Source organism: Delphinapterus leucas, chromosome 11 (assembly GCF_059928025.1).
Source record: "Delphinapterus leucas isolate spDelLeu-1000000601 "Yukka" chromosome 11, BTC_Dleu_Yukka2, whole genome shotgun sequence".
NCBI classification, from domain to species: domain Eukaryota; kingdom Metazoa; phylum Chordata; class Mammalia; order Artiodactyla; family Monodontidae; genus Delphinapterus; species Delphinapterus leucas.
The window spans coordinates 3,727,628-3,749,274 of NC_143139.1; the positions used below are offsets into that span (position 1 = coordinate 3,727,628).

Sequence of the window (21,647 nt, forward strand, 5' to 3'; positions counted from 1 at the left end):
GATACCAGCGCGCCACAGACCGGCATGTGCCCCTGGGCTTTATTGAGTAGGTAGTTACAGTAGTGTTTTGGAGCTGGGGGCTGTGCACGCGGTCAGCTGGGGCCCAGGGCGGCTCTCTGCAAAGCTGGGTTCTCTGTAAAGCTGCGGCGCCAGCTCAGACAGGCAGGCAGACAGGCCAGCCGGCCTCCGCCTCCTAACTCGTCTCTCTGGCATGATTAGGGACCTTATCAGAGAAACGTCTCTCGGGCACATCTGGGCACCCACTCTGCTCCAGGTGCCTCCATGCCCCCGCCCCACTCTTGACCCATAATAAGAGACCCTTTCACCAGGATTTCTTCTTGCAGGAAAGCTGACTTGGAAACGTGGGCAGGTGGGAGGCAGTGGCAGTAGGAGGGATCCTGGCAGGCTGACTCGCGTATCGGGGCACCTACAGTGAGGAACCCTCGAGGGAGGGACCTGGGAGGAACTGTGCACTGCAGCCCTTCCTACTGCAGGAACCAAAAGCAAGTAACAGAAGCGAACTGAACCTCCTGGTGGTTATCGTGACCCCCTTCTGGCAGCCTCTAGATAATGATCTAAGGAGATAGATAGGTTTACATTTATAATTAGAGGATAATTAGGAACATATACACCATTTACAAGGGCCACCCTGCCCGCAGCAGGGAAGGTGGGGGGTGGCTGGGCACAGGCACAAACAGTCGGGGGCGGGGGGGCTCCTCATCTCTTTTCACCCTTGTTTTTGCTGTTCCTACCCGCAGCTCCTAGTAGGGAGGGAGGAATCAGATTCTCTTGGGGAGTGGGTGGCACAGAGACTGGTCACCAGCACCTCGCGGCTTGCAGAAGGCCCAGTGGCGGCTCTGGCGTGACACCTGCCTTGGCGTCACCAGGCCAGGTGGGCTGGAGGAGCAGACGGCCCCCGCCTGCCGTCCTGGCGCAGGGCGCCCGGAGAGCCGCCAGCTTGAGCGGTGCGGTCCTGTCTCTACCGCAGCTCGGGGATGAACTGAGCCCAGCCGACGTCGTCGGAGCCCAGCAGGTCCTCCTCCAGGCCGGGGAAGCTGATGTCCAGCAGTATCTTGCTGAGGCTGTCATTCATCGTGTCCAGGACCAAGCCTTCTGTTAGAGAACGGTTGGCCGAGAGGCCGGCAACCTGCGGCTCGGAGGAGCCTGGCTTGGGGACCTCCATATCTGAGGAGGGACAGCCGCTGAAGGGGTCAGCAGTGATGTCAAAGGGCTCGGAATTGAGGAGCTCTCGGGGGGAGTCAAAGAGGGGGACGCTCTTCAGCGGGGTGGCGCTGAGATCCGCCAGCTCCAGCGAGTCCGGCAGGGGCCCAAAGGCACCCTGGGGGGTTCGTACGGGGCTGAAATCGAGCCCCCCAGCTTTGGCCGGGGGCGTGAGCCTCCAGGATTCGGGGGTCACGGGGAGGGCAGATTTGCTTGGGGTGGAGGAGATGGGCAGCATCTCCTTGATGGGTGTCTTGAAAGGCCCGCCCTCCTCCTGGGAGGAGCCAAGCTGGGAGGCAGGCTGCGAGGACCCTGCTGTGGCTCGACGGGAAGTCCCGGGGCCCTCGGAGAAGAGCAGCTCCGGCTCGTCCAGACAGGGTGGCAGGAGGTGCTGTTTCCTTCGAGACCGGCTCCTCTCCCTCCTCTCCCTGCGTTTGATGACAAGCAGGTCAGAGACGCAGCGGGCTGGGGACTTGGGCCCGCTGTAGGACTTCTTGGGCCTGGGGATGGGGGAGCGGGACGAATCCTCCCAGGAGGGGGACGATTCCTCCTTGACAGATGGGCAGGGCGAGGGCCACTCTTCCAGGGGCGGGCTCTCGACTTTGATGGGTCTCCCTAAGTGTGGCGTTTCCTCCCCAGGCTGCACTTCTTCCTCCTTGATGGACTGGACTGGAAGCAGAGGAGACAGCCCTTCTCCAAGGAGGAGCTTCTCCTCTTTCACTGGTCCTGCCGTGGGCAGAGGGGCAACGCCCTCGTCCGCGAGCAGCACCTGCAAGGGAAGCAGGTTAAGGTGAAAGCCAGGTCTGGAGATTCAACCAGGCAGCAGGTGGGACACAAGTTCATGACTAAGGCAAGTGACATGCGGGTACTGATCCTCTTTTGTCTTTTTAAAGTCTTCAAGACTATTAGACATGAGACTAGATGATGAAGGTGGTAGTTTGGTAAGAGACAGAGCGTTTCCTGGGCTTCCCTGGTGGCGCAGTGGTTAAGAATCCGCCTGCCAATGCAGGGGACACGGGTTTGAGCCCTGGTCCGGGAAGATCCCACATGCTGCGGAGCAACTAAGCCCGTGCTCTGCAACAAGAGAAGCCACCACAATGAGAAGCCCGCGCACAGCAGTGAAGAGTAGCCCCCGCTCGCCGCAACTAGAGAAAGCCCGCCCACAGCAGCAAAGACCCAACGCAGCCAAAAATAAATAACTTAAATAAATAATAATAAAATTAAAAAAAAAAAAGACAGAGCGTTTCCTATGGTGCTGGCATAATTAGTATCCATCTGAGAGAAAATAAATGGCTGTTTCATACCATATACAAAGACTTAAACAGAAGAATTAAAACCATACAAATCCTGAAAGAGAATCTAGGAAACTACATGTACAGTCTGAGGGGCGGGGGGTGAACTTCTTAACCAAGACTGGAAACCCAGAGGCTGTAAAAGAGAAGAGAGACATACTTGACTCCATAAAAAATGTAAAATCGGGGCTTCCCCGGTGGCGCAGTGGTTGAGAGTCCGCCTGCCGATGCAGGGGACGTGGGTTTGTGCCCCGGTCCGGGAAGATTCCACGTGCCGCGGAGCGGCTGGGCCCGTGAGCCATGGCCGCTGAGCCTGCGCGTCCGGAGCCTGTGCTCCGCAACGGGAGAGGCCACAACGGTGAGAGGCCCGCGTACAGAAAAAAAAAAAAAAAAAATCTTAAAAGACAGGTTAATATTTTAATAACAAAGAAATCACAAATTATTAGCAAAACCCTATAGGAAGATGGGCCATGTCCATAAATAATCGTCTCACAGTGAAAAATTCCCAGTGACCAAACGCAGTGAGCAGGTGCTGACTTACCGATAAGCAAAGGACGATAGAATGAAACAAGGAGTTGTCCTTCGTACACCACAGGGGGCAAATATTAAAAGGACTGATAACACCCATGGCTGGCAAACATAGGTCTTGTTGGTGGATGTGCGAATTATCACAGATTTTTCTGGAAGCCAATCTTACAATATTTAATAAACTTTAAAATAACTGTTCACTCAGCAATCTCATGTCTGGTTCTCCCACAGAGATAAAAACACTAGTAAGAAAGATACTTGCAAAGATATTTATTGCAATGTTCGCCAAAGGGCAAAAAGACCTAGAAACATAATGTGCCCGTGAAAGCGGAATGGTTGGAAAACGTACGGCAGAGCCACACCATGGAATATTATGTAGCCATTAAAAAACAATGCAGGGCTTCCCTGGTGGTGCAGTGGTCAAGAATCCGCCTGACAATGCAGGGGACACGGGTTCAAGCCCTGGTCCGGGAAGATCCCACATGCCGCGGAACAACTAAGTCCATGCGCCACAACTACTGAGCCTGCGCTCTAGAGCCTGCAAGCCACAACTACTGAGCCAGTGTACTACAACTACTGAAGCCCACGCACCTAGAGCCCGAGCTCCGCAACAAGAGAAGCCACCACTATGAGAAGCCCACGCACCGCAACGAAGAGTAGCCCCTGATCGCCACAACTAGAGAAAGCCCGCGTGCAGCAACAAAGACCCAATGCAGCCAAAAATAAATAAGTTAAATAAATAAATTTAAAAAAATGCATTAGGGAGTTCCCTGGTGGTCCAGTGGTTGAGACTCTGCGCTTCTACTGCAGGGGGCACGGGTTCTATCCCTGGTTGGGGAACTGAGATCCCACATGCTGCCTGCCACGGCCAAAAAATAAAATTAAAAAACAAAAAAACCCCTCAAAAAAGTAAAAAACAAAAAACAATAAATTAAAGTGATGCCAAGTGACTTGGGAGAATTTCCCTGGGGCAGAAAGTGTGTGTAGGGCCTCCCTGGTGGCAGAGTGTTTAAGAATCCGCCTGACAATGCAGTGGACACAGGTTCGAGCCCTGGTCCGGGAAGATCCCACATGCCGCGGAACAACTAAGCCCGTGAGCCACAACTACTGAGTCTGAGCTCTAGAGCCCGCGAGCCACAACTACTGAAGCCCGCGCGCCTAGAGTCCGTGCTCTGCAACAAGAGAAGCCACTGCAATGAGAAGCCCGCGCACCACAATGAAGAGTAGCCCCCGCTCGCCGCAACTAGAGAAAGCCTGCACACAGCAGCAAAGACCCAACACAGCCAAAAATAAATTAAAAAAAATAAAAGTGTAATACGATCCCATTTTCAACGCTGTGTGTGGTGTGTGCGTGTATAACATGGCTGTGGCGATCGGTGTATGCAGAGTATACTAAGAGCATGAACAAATGGGAGAAAGCATGCTAAACTGTCAACATGGCTTATCACGGGAAGCAGGGGTGACATGGGTGAAGGTGAGGCGAGGGGAAGCAAAAAGAAGAAAAGGAGATGTAAAAGACTCCATTGAAACAAAAACAGTGTACATGCTACAATCACAGGAATGCATTTATGTAAAATTATCTATGCTGGTAGGTATACTTTTATGTATATTAAAATGATATATATATATATTTTTTGCGTTATGTGGGCCTCTCACTGTTGTGGCCTCTCCTGGTGCAGAGCACAGGCTCCAGACGCGCAGGCTCAGTGGCCATGGCTCACGGGCCCAGCTGCTCCGCAGCATGTGGGATCTTCCCGGACCGGGGCACGAACCCGTGTCCCAGGCACCGGCAGGCGGACTCTCAACCACTGCGCCACCAAGGAAGCCCTAAAATGATATTTTTTAAATTAAAAAAACAAAAGCAAAAACAGGGACTTCCCTGGCGGTCTAGTGGTTAAGGCTCCATGCTTCCACTGCAGGGGGCATGCGTCTGATCCCTGGTCCGGCAACTAAGATCCCGCATGCTGTGTGGTACGGCCAAAAAAACCCCCAAAACCAAAAAACCAAAAACAACAGAACAAAACAAAAACAAAAAACAAAAGCAAACCCAAGGCTCTTTATCTGGAGCCCCCACTACTTCCATCTCAGAGAAAGGGGCACAGGGGCCCTTCCTGTACTTGTTACAGGCCAGCTCCTGCTCGCAAATCCTTCTCTGCGTCACGGCATGGTCCTAACTCACTGTCCTCAGCCCTCGAGGCTAGACCACTGATGCTCAACCAGGAGCAACTCCCCCCAGGGGACATCTGACAACACCTGGAGACATTTTAATTGTCACACCAGGCGGTGCCCCCGACATCTAGTGGGGAGAGACTAGGGATGCTGCTAACACCCTTCAGTGCACAGGGCAGCACCCCTCCAACCCCAACAAAGAATTATCCAGCCCTAAATGTCAGCTGTATGGAGGCTGAGAAACCCAGAGCTAGACTGGCCCATCACTATACCATTGTTACTGGGGGCCTCCAGGGCATGCCCATTACAAAGCCCTCTCCAGGGACCTCCCTGGCGGTCCAGTGGTTGAGTCTTCGCGCTTCCAGCTTCCAGTGCAGCGGGTGAGGGTTCGATCCCTGGTCAGGGAGCTAAGATCCCTCAGGCTGCGCAGTGCAGCCAAAAATAAATAAATAAAAATTTAAAAAAGAAAAAAAAAGGCCCTCTCCACACCTGTTTGCTGCCCAAATCTACTTTGTAAAACCTCCTTCCCTTGTGAACACTTCCTGAACCGTCCCAGTCCATCTGTTATAATCACCCTTGTCTGAACTCTTATAAACTCATCAGGCATGGGTGGGCCTTCCAACATCCCTTACATCATAGGGCAGGTTTCTTTTTAGCTCTTATAATGCTGTTGCATTTTCCTATGTATCGGTGCCTTGTCTACCAACTAGACGTATAAGCTTCTCAAGGGACACTTGGCAGAATCTCTAATTGACTGGAGTCTCTGCTCAGAGAGAACCCGAGGCACTGACCTTGGGGGCGATGCGGACTCGCTTGCTGTGGCGGGCGAGCTCTGAGCTCATGAGTGAGGCTGCCAGGGGCAGCGGCACCTTGACCGAGGGCTGCAGCACCAGGGACTGGTTCACTGGGAACTGGATGGGCACCAGGTACGAGCTGACCCGCGGCAACAGAGGCTTCATCTTCCGCCCTGGGGGGACCGGGAGGGGTCAGGAGCAGGACCCAGCGACAGGCCCCTTCCAGGCTACGGGATCTTGGCTCTCCTTCCCTGGGCTGGGACCCCCGAGTCTGCTCCCTACAGGTGCGCCCCCCGGGACCAGGCTCCCCCATACTAACGTGCGCCCAGGGGGAGTTCGGTTTTGATGGCCACGTTCCGGCGGAGCTCAGGGTTGGGTCGTTTCTGCTGCTGTTTGGGGCAGAGAAGGGGAGAAAGAGACCGGGTCAGAGACGCAGGGGGACGAGGCAGGCGACTCCACCAGCTGCTCCGGTACCGGGCATGGAGCGAACCGACCGCCTGGCCCTGGGCAGGTGGTGGCACAGACACACGGCAGTGGGCGGTCCTACCACCTCATCCAGGTGTCCTCACCCCCGGGATGCAAAGCACGGAGCTCTATGAGGGGCAGAGAAAAGCCAGGTAGAGAAGTGAGAGCAAAGACGGCCGCCCTCCAGGCCCATGCCATGCACCGTGGTCACCATCTTGCAGGGAGACTATGGCGGGTTCTCCTGCCACGCGCCGCGCTGCTTGGGGCACCGCGATGAGCCCATGGGAGCAGGAGGAGGTGGAGGTCACGTGTCCTGAACACCCAGCAGCTCAGGTGCTCTGCGTTCAGGGCTGGCAGGCACCCAGCCACAGGCTCCCTTTCCTGCTAATGTCTTGTCCCTGTCACCGAAGCCATGCTGAGCGTGGAAAGGAGGCAAGGCCGAGCCCCGAGCGGGAGGGAAAGAATCTTACTGATTCCAAGTGCTCGGGCGATTGTGGAGACCCTGGGTCCAGTGGCTGGTGGTGGTCAGGCATCGTGGGAGAGAAACGAGACGAAGTTACCACCAGTGCAGTCAAGCTGACCAGACTGGGCAAACCTATTCCTGATGGACGCCGAGGGCCACGCTCAACAACGGTCCCTCCCGGGAGGACGAGGGCATCTAGCGGTGCCCTTGTGGGCGCTCTGAAACTCCAAAGCAGTCGCTTCTGACAAGAGATTCAGGCGCTTCGTTTCTGCTCTCCGGCCTAAAGAAGGGCTTTTTAAAAACCAGGTTTCCCAGACTTCCTCTGTAAGAGTCACCTGAGATTCTTGCTAAAAACACATATTCCTGGGCCCATCCCAGGCCTACTGAGTCAGAAGCCCCAAGAGAGGGGCCCAGGAGGCTGTATTTTAACAAGTGTTCCAGGCAGTTCTTGCCACAGGGCAACACTGCCCCAGGAGGTCCCGGTTTGGATCAGAGAGTCCTCTCTGTGGCCTGGTCTAGCAGAGAAGTGTACCATCCCCTACGGGCTGGCTGGCCTTTAACTCTACCCTGATCAGATGAGCTCATCCCAAGAGGACTTCTTTCCTTTTGCGATGGATCTCATGACCTCCAACACCGGCCTTATTTGGATGCTTACCTTAAACACCTGGTCCAGCGTCAAGTAGCGATTGGCACTGGGGTGGATGGTCCAGAAGGAGACCTTGCCGTTGGCAGACGTCTCGCGGACAAACATGTCGTGGAGAGAGAGGTTGTGGCGGATGGAATTCTGAAAGTAGAGGATGCCACTCATCAGCTACTTTGGCTCTGGAAACACCACTGCCGATGCCCCCAGGGAAATCAGGCCCAGGCCTTGTGTCCTCGTAACCTTGCCTATTGGCAGCTCCTGTGACACTCCGCGTGGCAGAGCTGGCAACCTGAGCCATCAACCCGTCTGCCCAGTAGGGACAGAGACTGGGGCCATTCCTGAGGTGGTGATAAAGCAGAGACCTGGACAGTTGTCAGGGGCTGGGAAAGAGGAGTGAGGCTGTGGGTGACAACCAGTAGCCAGAGAGGCGAGTGAAGAAATTATGATGCCAGGGAGCTCCCTGGTGGCCTAGTGGTTAGGATTCTGGGCTTTCACTACTGTGGCCCGGGTTCAATCCCTGGTCGGGGAACTGAGATCCCACAAGCCACGTGGCATGGCCAAAAAAAAAAAAAAAAAAAAAAAAAATTATGATGCTGGGGAATTCAGTTGAGGTGAGTGTGAGGTTAATTGTCCTGCTGTGGGGAAAACAATACAAAAGCCCGTTGTCCTGGGACAGAGCATCTGTTGGGGCACCTACGCTGTGACTCTGAGTCCCGTGTGAGCTATGGCTCCCAGGCATCTGTGTTCCCGTGAGCAGGAGAAAAAGATCCCCGCCTTCTGGAGAAGAAATGTGACTTTATAGAAGGTGAATCTTTGGATCGTGAGGCTTACAGATTTTTTTTTTCATTAATATCTTTTCACAAAGCTACTTAGTCACTCCAGCTGCTGTTCAGTGTAGCACAGAAGTGGGCTCTGTGCTGTACTGAAGAGTCTCCATCAACCCAGGGTAGCGACAGATGAAGTGGTTACAGGGCTGTTAGTGATGCTTTTGTCTGGATTCGGCAGGATCGAGTCCCAATCCAAAAGATACGGTTGTTGAAGGTTCTAGCATCCTTGGCACTTAACTGCTCCCTCCGCACCTGACACAGACTACTGCCCTTCCGTGTAGACAAACTGTTGGGCCGGACTGACCTTGACTGTGGCTGTTACAGGACACGGTACCTTCCAGCCTGGCTTGGCGATGTGCTTGAAATAGGGGAAGTGGTCCTCGATCCAAGTGTAGATGTCTTTCAGGGTCATGCGCTTCCTCTCCGTACTGTTGATGGCAAATTGTATCATGGCCATGTAAGAGTAGGGTGGCCGCTCAGACATGGAGTCTGGCCAGGTTGCCGATGCTCCCAGGGGCCCCTCAACCTGAGCGCTCTGAGAAGCCAAAGGGAAAGAGAAAAGGCAATGACACGGAGAGTTCACAAGACCTCCCCCGCCCCACCCCACCCCAAAGAACATCCCCTAGAGAAACATTTTATCCCATAGAATTGTACTGGAAACAAATCATCTGAGACCACTATTCCATGGAATAAAATTTTAGAGTTAGGAAGAATCTTAGAGGTGATCTAATCCAGTCTCCAAACATAGAACCACTTCTCTGTCATCAGTCATTTTTTGGAAGATATTGCCCAATAATAATTAGAAGTCCAGTCTTTGTCAGTTGAAACCTCTCAGGAAAGTCTGGGTACATGTTATGACTCTTAAAGCATCAACTGTATGTTAAAACTACACCCATTTTCCAGACCTGAGCGTCGAGGGACTTAGGTCTTAGTCTGATTTCTACTCCTGATGTGATATGAATAAACCCACCTCCTTTCAATGTTTGTACAAGAGAAATATTCCCAAGGGTATGGGACAGACAAATGTCAGCAGGGCACACATCTGGCTAAGTCGCAGGCAAAGATCTGATCATCCATATTTTAGAAAATTGAGCTATAACTTTGTAAAGTACACAAGTTCTAAGTGAACAGCTCAGTTTTCACTTATGTACACATCCACGTAAATTTTCCCTTTTAAAAACTGTTGAGTGAAGTAAGTCAGAAAGAGAAAAATAAATACCGTATGCTAACAAATATATATGGAATCCAAAAAAAAAAAAAAAGGGTTCTGAAGAACCTAGGGGCAGGACAGGAATAAAGACGCAGACGTAGAGAATGGACTTGAGGACACGGGGAGGGGGAAGGGGAAGCTGGGATGAAGTGAGAGAGTGGCGTGGACATATATACACTACCAAACGTAAAACAGACAGCTAGTGGGAAGCAGCCGCATAGCACAGGGAGATCAGCTCCGTGCTTTGTGACCACCTAGAGGAGTGGGATAGGGAGGGTGGGAGGGAGGGAGACGCAAGAAGGAGGAGATATGGGGATATACGTATATGTATAGCTGATTCACTTTGTTATAAAGCAGAAACTAACACATCATTGTAAAGCAATCGTACTCCAATAAAGATGTTAAAAAAATAAAAATTATTTAAGGAAAAAATAAAAAGATAAAAAAATAAAAATTGTTGAATGATGGATTAAAGGGTATATACAAAGGGCAACCATGAAGGACAAACCCAGGCTACACAAATGGGTCAAATCAATTTTGATTGCTGGAGAGGTATTTAAAATTCACAACTAACTCATTTTATTTGCTATTAATTTATCTTCTAATAAAACAATCTTGTTAAAAATGCTGTATTCCTTTCATCCTGTTGGGATACCTCTTTAAAGTTCAAGTGGCTTTCCAAACTGAGACCTCTTCATTATTTCCTGAATACTTACTCAATACCTACTAAGGGCACAGTATTAAACCCAGTGCTGACGGGGTACAGAGTGAGCCACAGGAGTCTGCCCTCAAGGAAATTTCACAGATAGGGGCGAGGGAGGTGCGGGGGGGGAAGATCCCAGGTAGAAAGGGAGCTCCAAATTATATAGAATCACACTAAGTGAGTGCTAATACCAGAACTTGGAAATTCTACTCCACAGGCTGCTTGATTTCCCTTCTTAGAAATTCCCTGCACCAGCTCTGACTGCCCTAGTGAGTGACGGGACAGTTCACCTTAGCCTGACTCCGCTCCAGGTGACGATTCTCCTTCTCCTCCGCCTCTTGCTTGATGCTGCAGGAGCCCAGCCCATCGGAGGTCATCTTTCCAAGCCACTGGATGTTTGTCAAGCTGTTGTCTAGCGTGCAGCCGGCTGCCTCGCTGCCAGCTACAGGGGAAACAACCCAAGACGCCGCTTAGCTGCCTGATCCCGAGCCCAGCAGGCCCGGTGAAGCTGGCAGTTAGGGATCACCTCTGCCCTGAGGGACAGGGAACACATGCTGACTCTACTGTGGCCTCCCGGGTACTCTGCCCCATTAGGATTTCGGGAGAAATTCAGGAGCACGGTTCAAGTTGCATTTCAATCTGAGCCACACTGAGCCTTAGAGCTCAGTCAAGGCGACCTTATAAAAGCATGACTGAGCATCTCAACAAAGAAAGTCACTTTTCCTCCTCATGCTTTCTCCTTCACTAAGATGGAGAAAGATTCCTATTTCCTTATGTGGTCAATGCAGGGGATAACTAGAAACGATAAACAAATCCTTTTCCAATGTAAAGAAGGCAGTAGAAATGCTAAATTACATTGCAACCCCTTTGACAGTGCCCAAAGGATCCGGGTCAAGGTTTTAGGATGAAGAAAGGCAAGACTTTCCCCCGGTTCGGGCAGACGCCTGTGTGCCCTAAGCATCAATGTGGCGGACTGCAGTCCTCACCACCAGAGGGGGAAGGCTAGCTCCTCAGCCCTTTGCCTTACAGGCCACATACCACAGTTCTCCCATCTCTGCCCGGGAAGGGCTCCAGGTGGTCTAGGAAGATTCACGTCCTTGGATGCAGACTTTGGTCCCAGGGTCTCGGTGATCACTTCTGCCCTCTTGGGACCACTGCTGGCTTGGGCTTGAGGCTGGGGTCCTGCAGGGCGAGTGGGGGCTCCGCCGCGGCTGACGAGGATGAATTTATTGGGCCCGCTGCTGCCACTCTCCTTTCCTTTGGCAGTCAGCGCTGTGATGATGCTCTGGACATTGGCATTCTTGGGGACGGCCACCACTTGCGTGTTGGGCATGGTCGGGTGGTTAATCATCTTGATCCCGGCTGGAAACTTGCAGGGGTTGGACTCGGCCACCTCCTTGGAGGCCTGCGGTTGAGCAGGCTCTTGTTGGGCAGGGGGCCTCTTAGGCTCCTCTTCTGATGTGTCACCTGGGGCATTCTGAACAGGAAGGGGCAGCTTCCGTCTTTTGAGAATCAGTGGCCGACGGGGGCTGGTTTTCATTATGAATCTGTGCTTTCACTCTCCATTGAGAATGACAAGCATGGATCCTGGAAAGTACAAGGGGGGCAGCAGGAGGTCAGAGGTTGATTAGGCTGAGAAGGGGGTTCTGTTAGGGAGGGGGTCTTCCTCATCACATGACCAGGAGCACAAGCCCACAGGCCCAGGTGAATACTCCTTGGGGCTCTGTAAAGACCACAGACAATAAGGAGATGAGTTCTACTGACGAAAGTTAAAACTGAAGCAAACAGAAGAAATTCAAAGGAGGAAAGTGGGATTAGGTTGGCTGTAGGTCAACATAGTCAAAGCTCTAGGAGCTTAAGAATGTTTTGGGAATTCCCTGGCGGCCCAGTGGTTAGGACTTGGTGCTTTCACTGCCGAGGGTGAGGGTGCAATCCCTGGTCAGGGAACTAAGATGCCACATGCCACACGGTGTGGCCAAAAAAGAATGTTTAGCTACAGAAATAAATAGGGAAGCTACAAAAATGTGGAAATGTCTCTTATTTCCTACTGTAACACAGATCCCTTGCAATGACTATTGGGACGGGAATGCTGGAATAGGACATTCTGACAAGACTCTGATCCCATAATCCATTCTAGCATAGACCACATATTTTTTATACCAACTTACTTTATAAATTAAAGGATCTGAGCCCACAAAATCAGAGGAAAAAGGCAGATTGTACCATTATTGTCACACCACTGAAGAAATCATCTTCCAGCTCACAAGACCTCAGATAAGGGGGAAACTGCTCTACTCAAGGCCCAGGGTAACGCTAAGGGGTGACATCATTTCACAGGCTATTATCCTTGCCTTTCTTAAAAAAAAAAATACATTTTTCTTTTACCGTTTGCAAACTATTTATATAGTGACATTTTAGTACTTGCATGTGCTTATTCATATTTTGACTTTCTAAGCATGTGACTGTATCGCTTAATTTCTCTTCCAGAACCAAGACTGTTATCCCTGTCTTCTGACTAACAGACTGTGCTATCTTCAGTGTGCTAAGGTGGTTTTGTAGTGTTAAGGAAAACTGTTTTATCTTTTAAAAGTTGTGTTTTTTGATTTTAACAGATCTGTGGAATACTCTACCATTGTGTAAAGTTGTGAAATTCTACTGAGAGGTACTCTGAGCGACAGAGGAATGGGCTGTCCCTTTTTTAGGATATCTGCCTTCTCCCTAAAACTGACTGTCACACTCGCCTGACATTTGCCATCTGCTTAGAATCCACAGACCCTCTCCACTCTGCCTCCTTTTCCTGTATATCTAGGTTTCCTCTACCTTCAAATCTCAGTTTTACTTCCACCTCCTATCTCTTCCGGCCTCCCTCCCTCCACCCATCAATCAGTAGATACTAGTATTCGCTCCCCACCCGCAAAAGATAACTTCCTGGTCTAAAGCTTAATTTTCCCTTCTACTCTGACCAGCCTCTTGCTACCACTGCCAACACTTTCTAGCCCGGAGGCTTCCGGAGCGGCTCCCGGGACTCACCCACATCCAGACCAGGGCTAGGCTGCGAGGGTCTCCGGAACCCGGAGGAGGGTCCTGGGAAAGGGCGGAGTGGAGGCCTAGAGGTGAGAGCAACGGGGTTCAGGGGAGTGTGCGAGCAGGTCGGCCTCGGCTCCCAGCGCAGTAAGCTCAGAGGGACCCCAGCCGCCGTCTGCCGGAGCAAGCGGGCCGCCCCTCCTCCCGGGGGAAGGCCGGGGGCGCTCAGCGGGAGAGGTGAGGAGGGCCGGGAGGCTGGATGCAGCAGCGCCGCGCACCGTCGCCAGCCCCGTCCGGAGCCAGCCCTCCGCGTACTCCCGGCCCCGGCCTCTCGCACGCCGCCCACTCACCTCGCTTGCACCGCCGGACTCGCCGGCTCCGGGCGGCTCCGCGCTGCTCCCACCGGCAGGCCGGGTAGCGACCCCGGCTGCGGGCGGGGAATCCCGGGATCCCGGGAGGGAGGGGGGCGTCCCGGGCCGGGGCCGGGGCCGGGGGTGGGGTCCCGCTCTGAGGCTTTCAGTTTGTTCCGCTGTTTGAAATTGGCGCCGGCGGAGCGTTGAGGTCACGTGACGGGCGTGGCCAATCAGCGCCGGCCCTGTCTCCGCGTTCAGCCGGGACGCCGGCGGCGGCGGCGGCGGCGGCGGCGGCGGCGGGCGGGTGGGCCCTGCCTGGCTGTTGAGGCGGGCGGGGCGGCGGCGGGAAGGGCAGGTGAGACAGCCCGACCGGGCGATTGAGGCGGACGGAACGGCTGGCGAGGCAGCCCAGCCGGGCGGGTGAGGCGGGCGGAACGGCGGCCTCGTTGGGCGGGTGAGGCGGGCGGAGCAGCGTGCGAGCCGGCCGGGCTGGTCTGCGGCGGGTGAGGCAGACAGAGCGGCGTGCGGGCCTGGCGGGCGGGCGGGCGGCTCGGCGGCGGGTGAGGCGGACGAGGCGGGCGGCTCGTGGGGAGAGCGCAGGAGGGCGGTGGGGCGCGGGGGACCCCAGGGACAGTGGGGACCCCGGGCCAACCCCGTCCGGCTGCGCTGCGCCCGCCGCCCCGGGCTCTTCCCCCCTCGCTGGGGGCACTGTCCTCCGTTGACCTCCGACCAGCGACCGTCGCGGGCCCCCGAGCGGCCTGAGGCCTCCTGGAGCGCAGTTACGACTTCGTTCAGGTTCCCTCCTGAAAAATTATTCGCACACGGTGAACCCCGCCTCCACCCTGAATCTTCGAGTTTTGATCTCCTCCCGCCCCCCGCAGTCTTTTCTTTGTAGTAAAGGACTTTATCTACTAACTTAGTCAACACGTTTAGTTGAGCACCTACCATGTGCCAGGCCGCGGTGGGATGCAGTGGAAGACGGGGTCTTTCTCCTGCGCTTACGGTCTGATGGGAGCAGAGCGGGGCTCAGACAGATTCGCAGCGAATTGCTTATTTAATCAAGTGGAGAATTACAGCTGCGAAGTGATAACTTAGAGCTCAGGGATAACTTTTGAGTATGTAAATAAGGGGATTTTGCCTTATGGTAGGTGAGAAAGGCGTTTCATTAATCTTTGGCTGCGTTGGGGCATTTTCTCTAGCTGGGGCGAGCAAGGGCTACGGAGTCTCCGGTTCGGTGCGGGAGCTTCTCATTGCCGTGGCTTACTCTTGTTGCGGAGCGCGGGCTCTAGGCGCATGGGCTCAGTAGTAGTGGCTTGCGGTCTCTAGAGCCAGGCTCAGTAGTTGTGGCGCACGGGCTTATAGCTGCTCCGCGGCATGTGGGCTCTTCCTGGACCAGGGCTCGAACCTATGTCGCCTGCATTGGCAGACGGATTCTTAACCACTGCGCCACCAGGGAAGTCCCGAGAGAAAGGCATTTCTGATGAACTAAAGCTTCGTCTGAGATCTGAGGCCTTTATGCAAACACGGGAGGGAGACCTTCCAAGCCAAGGGAATAAGGTGTGCAGGGCCAAGCCGCAGGAGGAAGCGTGGGCGGTACAAAGGCTGAAGAATATCTGAGGGGTTTGAGCTAAGAGACCTGCATTGGAGTGTGTGTGAGATGAAGCTGGAACCAGAGCCACAGGACCTCAGCCACCACTAGGAGTTTGGTCCTTACCCAAAACTCAAAAATTTTAAGCAGGAGTGTGAGTCAAGATCAGATTTGCAATTTAAAAAGGTCCCCCTGCAGGGGGTGCCAGAGGTTAGGGTAGACCAGTTAGGCTATTGCATTACCCCTGGGTCAGAACTGTTGGGACTTGAAGGGTGGTGGAGAGAGAGGGAAAGAGGGCTAGGGTAAGATTATTATTTTTCACAAAGGAGGAATGCTTTTATCAAATTTTGAGTTGAATAAGTCTCAAAAATTGCCACTGATTCTGATCCCACATTTAATACTGAACTGTCACTAAAACCCACAAATCTGTTTTTTTCCCCAAAGTATAATTGACATAACACATTATGTTAGTATCAGATGTACAACATAATGATTACCTATTTACACCTCAAAATGATCACAGTAAGTCTAGTTACCATCTGTCACCATACAGAGTGACAAAAAACTTTTTTTTCTTGTGATGAGAACTTTTAAGATTCTCTTGGCAACTTTCAAATTTGAAATACAATATTGACTATAGTGACCACACTGTACATTACATCCCATGACGTATTTATTTCATAACTGGAAGTTTGTACCTCTTGACTCCCTTCATCCATTTTGCACCCTCCCCACAACTGCCCTCCTCGAGAGAGGGGTATTTTTTTTTTTTTTTTTTTTGCCGTACGCGGGCCTCTCACTGTTGTGGCCTCTCCCGTTGTGGAGCACAGGCTCCGGACGCGCAGGCTCAGTGGCCATGGCTCACGGGCCCAGCCAGTACGCGGCATGTGGGATCTTCCCGGACCGGGGCACGAACCCGTGTCCCCTGCATCGGCAGGCGACTCTCAACCACTGCGCCACCAGGGAAGCCCGAGAGAGGGGTATTTTTGAAGACATGTTTAAGAGGTAGGATTGACAGGGCTTGATGTTGGGTTGGATGGTAGAGGGAAAAGGTAAATGTCAAGGTTTTTGGTGGCATAGCTGGATGAATGATGATACCATTCCCTGAGCAAGGGCCCTGGAAGATGATCACTTTTACGGAGGGGGGTGCAGGGGAAACGAGCATGAATTCGGGAGTAAATGCTTTGAGTTTGAGGTGCATTTGAGACATCTAGTTGCTATCGCATAGGCAGTGGAATATTTGGGTCCTGAGTGTGGAGAATTCTAAGCCAAATATAGAAACGCTTGACTCGTGTACTTCCAGGTGGTTATTGACATGTCAGCAGACGATTGCCTGGGAAAGGCGTGTGGAGTGAGGAAGGCTCCAAAGCCCAGCCAGAGGGAGAGGCCACAGTAGCAAAAGGGACTGACCTCTAGTTACAGCAGAAAGGAAGAGGATGGATGCAGATGTACTGAGGTTTGTGAGCTCGCCTTCTGGAAGATGAGAGTGTTTCCTTTGATGGCTCCTGTGTTCTTTGTGAAGTAGGAAGTAAGGCGGTTGGTTTGGAGAGAAGAAGAGTTCCGAAGTTTTAAGACAGTGGGAAAGTTTTAAGATAACCTTTGTGCAAAATGAGTTGATCAAGGACACAGTAGGACTGCTGAACAATGTGGTGTCCCCAAGAGGCTGGGGACTTTGAGCAAGGCGTGAACTTCGGCACTTCTCCCTGGAGCGGTTGTTACCACTGTCATTTCCCCGCTGGGCTCCTGCAAGAGCCTTCCCCCTCGCTTCTCTGCCTCCTTTCTCTGTCCCCCCTCTTCCCAACCCACCTTTCCTACAAAGCACCTAGAGCTATCTTTGAAAAGTATAAATCGGACTGTGTTACTTCCCTGTCCAGAGCCCTGCGGTGACTTCCTCTTGCACTAAGCATAATTCAGCCCAGTCCTTACCCTTGTGTTAACGCTGTGTCACGTGAACTGGCTTCACTCCTACCACTCTCCAGTTCAGCCATGCTGACCCTACTGCTTCTTGAACAAGTCAGACACATTCCCATCTTGTGGTCTTTGCACTTAACTGTTCTCTCAGTCTGGAACATTCTTTCTCACATCTTTCTCTTGTCTGCTTGTTCTCCTTTCTTCATTCAGGTCTTTGCTCAAATATCATTTTTCAGATAGGCCTTCCCTGACGACCCTGTCTAAAGTAGCACTGGGTCAGCTCAACCCCTTACGCTGTTTCACTTTTCTCTGTACCTCTAATCACTTCCCAACTAGATGTAAGCGCCATGAGGTCAGGGATTTAATTTTGTAATCTGCTATATATTTCTAGCACCCGTAACAGTGCCCAAAACACAGTGGGCACTCAGTAAATATTTGCTGAATGAATGAATGAACAAATGGATGTATTCATTACCTGTGTTCTCCCTAAAATATTTGTTCCTTGAGGGTAGAGACTTCGTCCTGATTTCTCTTTACATGTATCTCCACTGCCCAGTGACATAAATCAGAGTATGTTGCTTTGCTGTTGTTGACTGAATGAAGGAATCATGTTGTATAATGGAACCAGTCTGCCCTGCTGTGTGCCTCTCCCTCCAGCATGCCCGGTGGCACCACCCATTCACCTCTCGACTCAAACTTCCGTCCCACCAACCCATTGACAGAACCCTTATTAAAACTGATCTGGGGGCTAGACCCACTGGACGCGCTCTCAGACTTGTTATTCCTTTGTGGGTCCTGTTGGCCCTGCCTCTGCCTCCCGCCTCCCACCTCTGCTGACACTGCCCAGGTTCCGGCTTCATCGGTTCTCAGGCAACACAGTTACCTTCCAACTGGTCCCCCTGCTTCCAGGGCACTTGATCTCGCCTTTCACACTGTTGCCTGGATGACCTGTCTAAAAGACAAAAGCAAACAAAAACCAAGTATGGCATCTAGGAGACAACTGAAAATTTGAACCCTGAATATTTGATATTTACTATTTAAGGAATTTACACATAGAAATATATATTAATGTATATTATATAAATATGTATATTTATATATGTTAGTTGTGTTACTAGGAATGATATCATGACTGGGAACATAGTATTTTCAAAATAATAAAGGGGTAGGGGAAGTGGATGGGGTGTGGATGGGATGTGATCGGTCGTGGGTTGATGGTTGTAGCTGGGTGATGGGCACGTGGGAGCTCATAATATTATTAACTATTTTTTTGTATGTTCGAAATTATCTGGGGTAAAAGTTAAAAAAAAAAATCCAAGTGTGATCATATCCGTCCGCTGGAAAATCTTCAGTGACTACTTAGGCCAAAGTCCAAACTCAGATGGTCCGCCTGGTTTTCTGCCCTGAGCCTGACACCACGTCGCTCCTCAGGTCTTGCCTTTTGTCTTTTCATGCCTGTGTCCAGCTCTGTGGAGTCTGAGTGCCTGGATTCGCAGTGCCCCTTCCTGTCTCTGCCTTGGTGTGTGCTGCTGCTCAGCCTGGAACGCCCCCCCCCCACCCTTTGGCTTTTCCTAGCCCTTCTATACCTAGATCAGGTATCACCCTCTCCAGAAGGCCCCCCCGGGGGGAGTGCAAGGGAGCACTGCTCTCATTATTGTAATTGTCTGTCTCCCTCTGTTAGACTCTCAGCTCTTTGAAGACAGGGGCAGTCTGTGTCTCTACAAGTGCTTGGCACCCAGTAAATGATCATGGGATAAGTGGTTGGTTATTCATCTTTAAACTCCCAACACCCAGCATGGTGCTTAACGCGTGTTCGATAAGTGTTCATTGAACGAATGTTGTTGAGTGTGAAACTACTGTGTATTGCCTTGGTGGTGCAGGTGTAGGAAGCTGGTGTAGGTACCACCTCATAATCTTGGGGTAGGGCTGCTGGCTGCTAGCAGAATCGGCTGGCACAGTGTGAGGAAGAGCTGGGGAATCAGCAGATGGTTTTCTCCCAGCTTTTGTTTCTTCTCCACAGGCATGGGTTGGAAGTGGAGACTCTCCCTGGACCTGACCACAACCAGCATCATGCAGTTACTAACTGCTCTACCCTCACCTGTTGATGCCTCCCAGGAAAAAACGCCGCCAAATTTCCCAGAAACCCCAGCTGCTATTCTGCCAACAACCACTGGAGGGCCCCAAACACTGCTATGGGTCTCCCCAGCTTCCTATCACCCACACTAGACAGGTGACCAGCAAGCCCGTTGACGACAGCACCATCACTTCCTGGGTAGGCCATGGGATTCTTGCCTTGACTTTTCCTCTGCCAGGCTTCTCACGCTGCCATGTGGAGACTCGTGGGCGCAGGGACAAGGAGGTGGTGTACTCCTGTCTGTCCTCAGCCATGTTCTCTGGTTTATCTTTTTTCCTGAGTTCAGACTGAGGCGTGGGTTGATTGGAATTGGAGTCTTTCCCGCGCCCCACATTCCCCTGTAAGAGTTCAGTATAAAAGTTTCACTGTCCAGTAGCTGGGTGAGAAAGCCAGAGAAATATCAGAACAAGTAAAAAATGAGATTGTTCCCTGAGCTTCCCGTGAGACGTGGAGTTTTTAGCTAAGTACTCTATTTACTGTTTAAATGACCAAACGTTGAAGAAGAATCCTCAGAAATGGCATATGTTCTATTTTGACAGTTTAAAAGCCCTGGGAAGAGAACACAGCTACCGCATGTCAGGGAAGTAGTGTAGCAAAAGAGCCAGACAAAAGCCTAAGAGAGCTTAATAAGTGTGCTTTGCCCACGATTGCTGGGGAGAACCAGAGCCCTGGCTTCAAGACTGGGGAAGAAACATACATGTTAGAGCCCTGTTGATGAGGAGGAATGAACATGTGAACATGTATCGAGTCCTCACTATGTGCCACGCCCCCTGCTATTTGCTTTCCGTGCCTGATCTCACTCCCCGTTCTTTCCTTCAGCCCTTCGTCCTTCACTGGTGCCTTCTTGGTGCCAGGTGCACTGCTAGGGCTGGGGATCGATGGTGAATAAGACTGCTGGGCCCGCTCTCAGAGTTGAAACATAGACAGTTAAGCGTGTTGCAGCCGTATGGTATGATGAAGCAAAAGAGGCATTGTCCCCGTTCTTGCACAGGAGGGAACTGAAAGCCAGGGAGATTGAGTAACTTGCCCAAAGCCCGTATCCCTTGGATACTGTTATCCAAATAGACAGCTGCTTTTGTTTTGTGTCCATTGCTGTTATGGGCCCCCATTTGGGATTCTGGTCATGGGATGCAGTTTCCTTAGGTTTGTATTTGGTAGTTGGTGCTCTTCACTTTTTTTTTTTTTTCTTTTGGAATCCTTAGGTATCACCTCAGTTTGATACAACAGCAGAAAGCTGGTTCCCGGTCAACAGGAAACGTCATTGCCGAGACCAGGCAAGGCGTTCAAGTCGACAGTCTACCAGCTCCAAGTTTCCACACCTAACATTTGAGAGTCCACAGTCTTCTGCCAGTTCAGCCAGACCTGGGATCCCCCTAATCAGGGACTGTCCCGGTCAACCAGAAAAGGACATTTCTGGAAGGCCCTTGGTTCCCATGCTCAGCCCCCAAAGCTGCGGGGAGCTGTCAGCACATGCACTTCAGAACTTCCCTTATGTGTTCATTCCACCGGATATCCAGAGCCCAGAGTCCTCAGGGCAGGGAGGGCCCATTCCCTCGGTGCAGAGGGAAAACAGCCTTCCCAGCTGCTCCCTTCACACAAGCACGCCCAAGAGCCCAGACCCCGGGCCTGTTCTGGTTAAAGACACTCCTGAGGAGAAGTACGGGATAAAGGTCACATGGAGGAGGCGGCGACACCTGTTCACTTACCTCAGGGAGAGGGGGAAGCTGAGCAGAAACCAGTTCCTTGTGAAAAACTGACTGGGTTTCTCGGACATCCGTGGTCTCAAGAAATTGATTGCTGGAGTCAAAAGGGAATTGAATTCCCAGATTTGCTTTTTAAAATATCTTGTGTCATAAACAGTTTTAGTGTCATAAACAGTTCACTTCGTATTTTCCTTGTATTAGCTGTTTAAAATTTTTAAATATCTTGTAACTGTTTAAAAAGTCTAAATAAATAAATGGCTGCAGAAAGTTTTTAGAGAACCCTGCTTCTGTCACTAATGCAGCAGTACTGCCCCCTCTACAAATGGTCTTTCTCAATTGTTCCCTTTAACCACTGCTTATTCATCCTTTTAAACACCTCATTCAAACTAATTCATTCCACATGTCTGAGTACCGACTCAGTGACCGCTTCCTCTGTGACCAGATGCACGGAAAAACTCGAAGCAAACTGTGACTTTTTGTAGTTGAGCTGCTGTCTCTGCAATCTTGGCTTATCTGCTGAGAGGGCTGGAAGAAGAAAGGGCAGCAAGCCTGTTTTAATGAGTCAGTGGGACCAAGGGAGATAAAGGGGACATAGGTTACTTAGGGTTACTATGTTTTG

The 21,647-nt window shown here is 51.7% G+C and overlaps 2 protein-coding genes across 12 annotated transcripts; one reads left to right on the forward strand and one right to left on the reverse strand.

Moving 5' to 3' along the window:
* Window positions 1-37: 37 nt before the first annotated feature.
* Window positions 38-14,223, reverse strand: FOXM1 (forkhead box M1). 3 transcript variants are annotated; one of them, XM_089920139.1, is made up of 10 exons: window positions 13,690-14,223; window positions 13,346-13,422; window positions 11,354-11,902; window positions 10,606-10,757; window positions 8,707-8,937; window positions 7,588-7,716; window positions 6,940-6,984; window positions 6,324-6,393; window positions 6,002-6,177; window positions 38-1,990 (listed from the first exon to the last, which is right to left on the reverse strand). In XM_089920139.1, the coding sequence occupies exons 3-10, from the start codon at window positions 11,853-11,855 to the stop codon at window positions 980-982; spliced, it is 2,316 nt and encodes a 771-aa protein (XP_089776265.1). In that variant the 5' UTR covers window positions 11,856-11,902; window positions 13,346-13,422; window positions 13,690-14,223; the 3' UTR covers window positions 38-979. The 3 variants fall into 3 exon arrangements, with proteins under 3 accessions (XP_089776265.1, XP_022433011.1, XP_089776266.1); XM_022577303.3 differs by having other exon boundaries at window positions 8,737-8,937; window positions 13,690-14,218; XM_089920140.1 differs by lacking the exon at window positions 13,346-13,422.
* On the forward strand, window positions 13,338-21,404 carry RHNO1 (RAD9-HUS1-RAD1 interacting nuclear orphan 1). 9 transcript variants are annotated; one of them, XM_030761833.2, is made up of 4 exons: window positions 13,980-14,047; window positions 16,584-16,736; window positions 19,212-19,463; window positions 20,528-21,404. In XM_030761833.2, the coding sequence occupies exons 3-4, from the start codon at window positions 19,296-19,298 to the stop codon at window positions 21,080-21,082; spliced, it is 723 nt and encodes a 240-aa protein (XP_030617693.1). In that variant the 5' UTR covers window positions 13,980-14,047; window positions 16,584-16,736; window positions 19,212-19,295; the 3' UTR covers window positions 21,083-21,404. The 9 variants fall into 9 exon arrangements, with proteins under 9 accessions (XP_089776276.1, XP_022433015.1, XP_030617693.1 ...); XM_089920147.1 differs by lacking the exon at window positions 13,980-14,047 and adding an exon at window positions 14,419-14,516; XM_089920150.1 differs by lacking the exons at window positions 13,980-14,047; window positions 16,584-16,736 and adding an exon at window positions 13,338-13,428.
* Window positions 21,405-21,647: the final 243 nt, after the last annotated feature.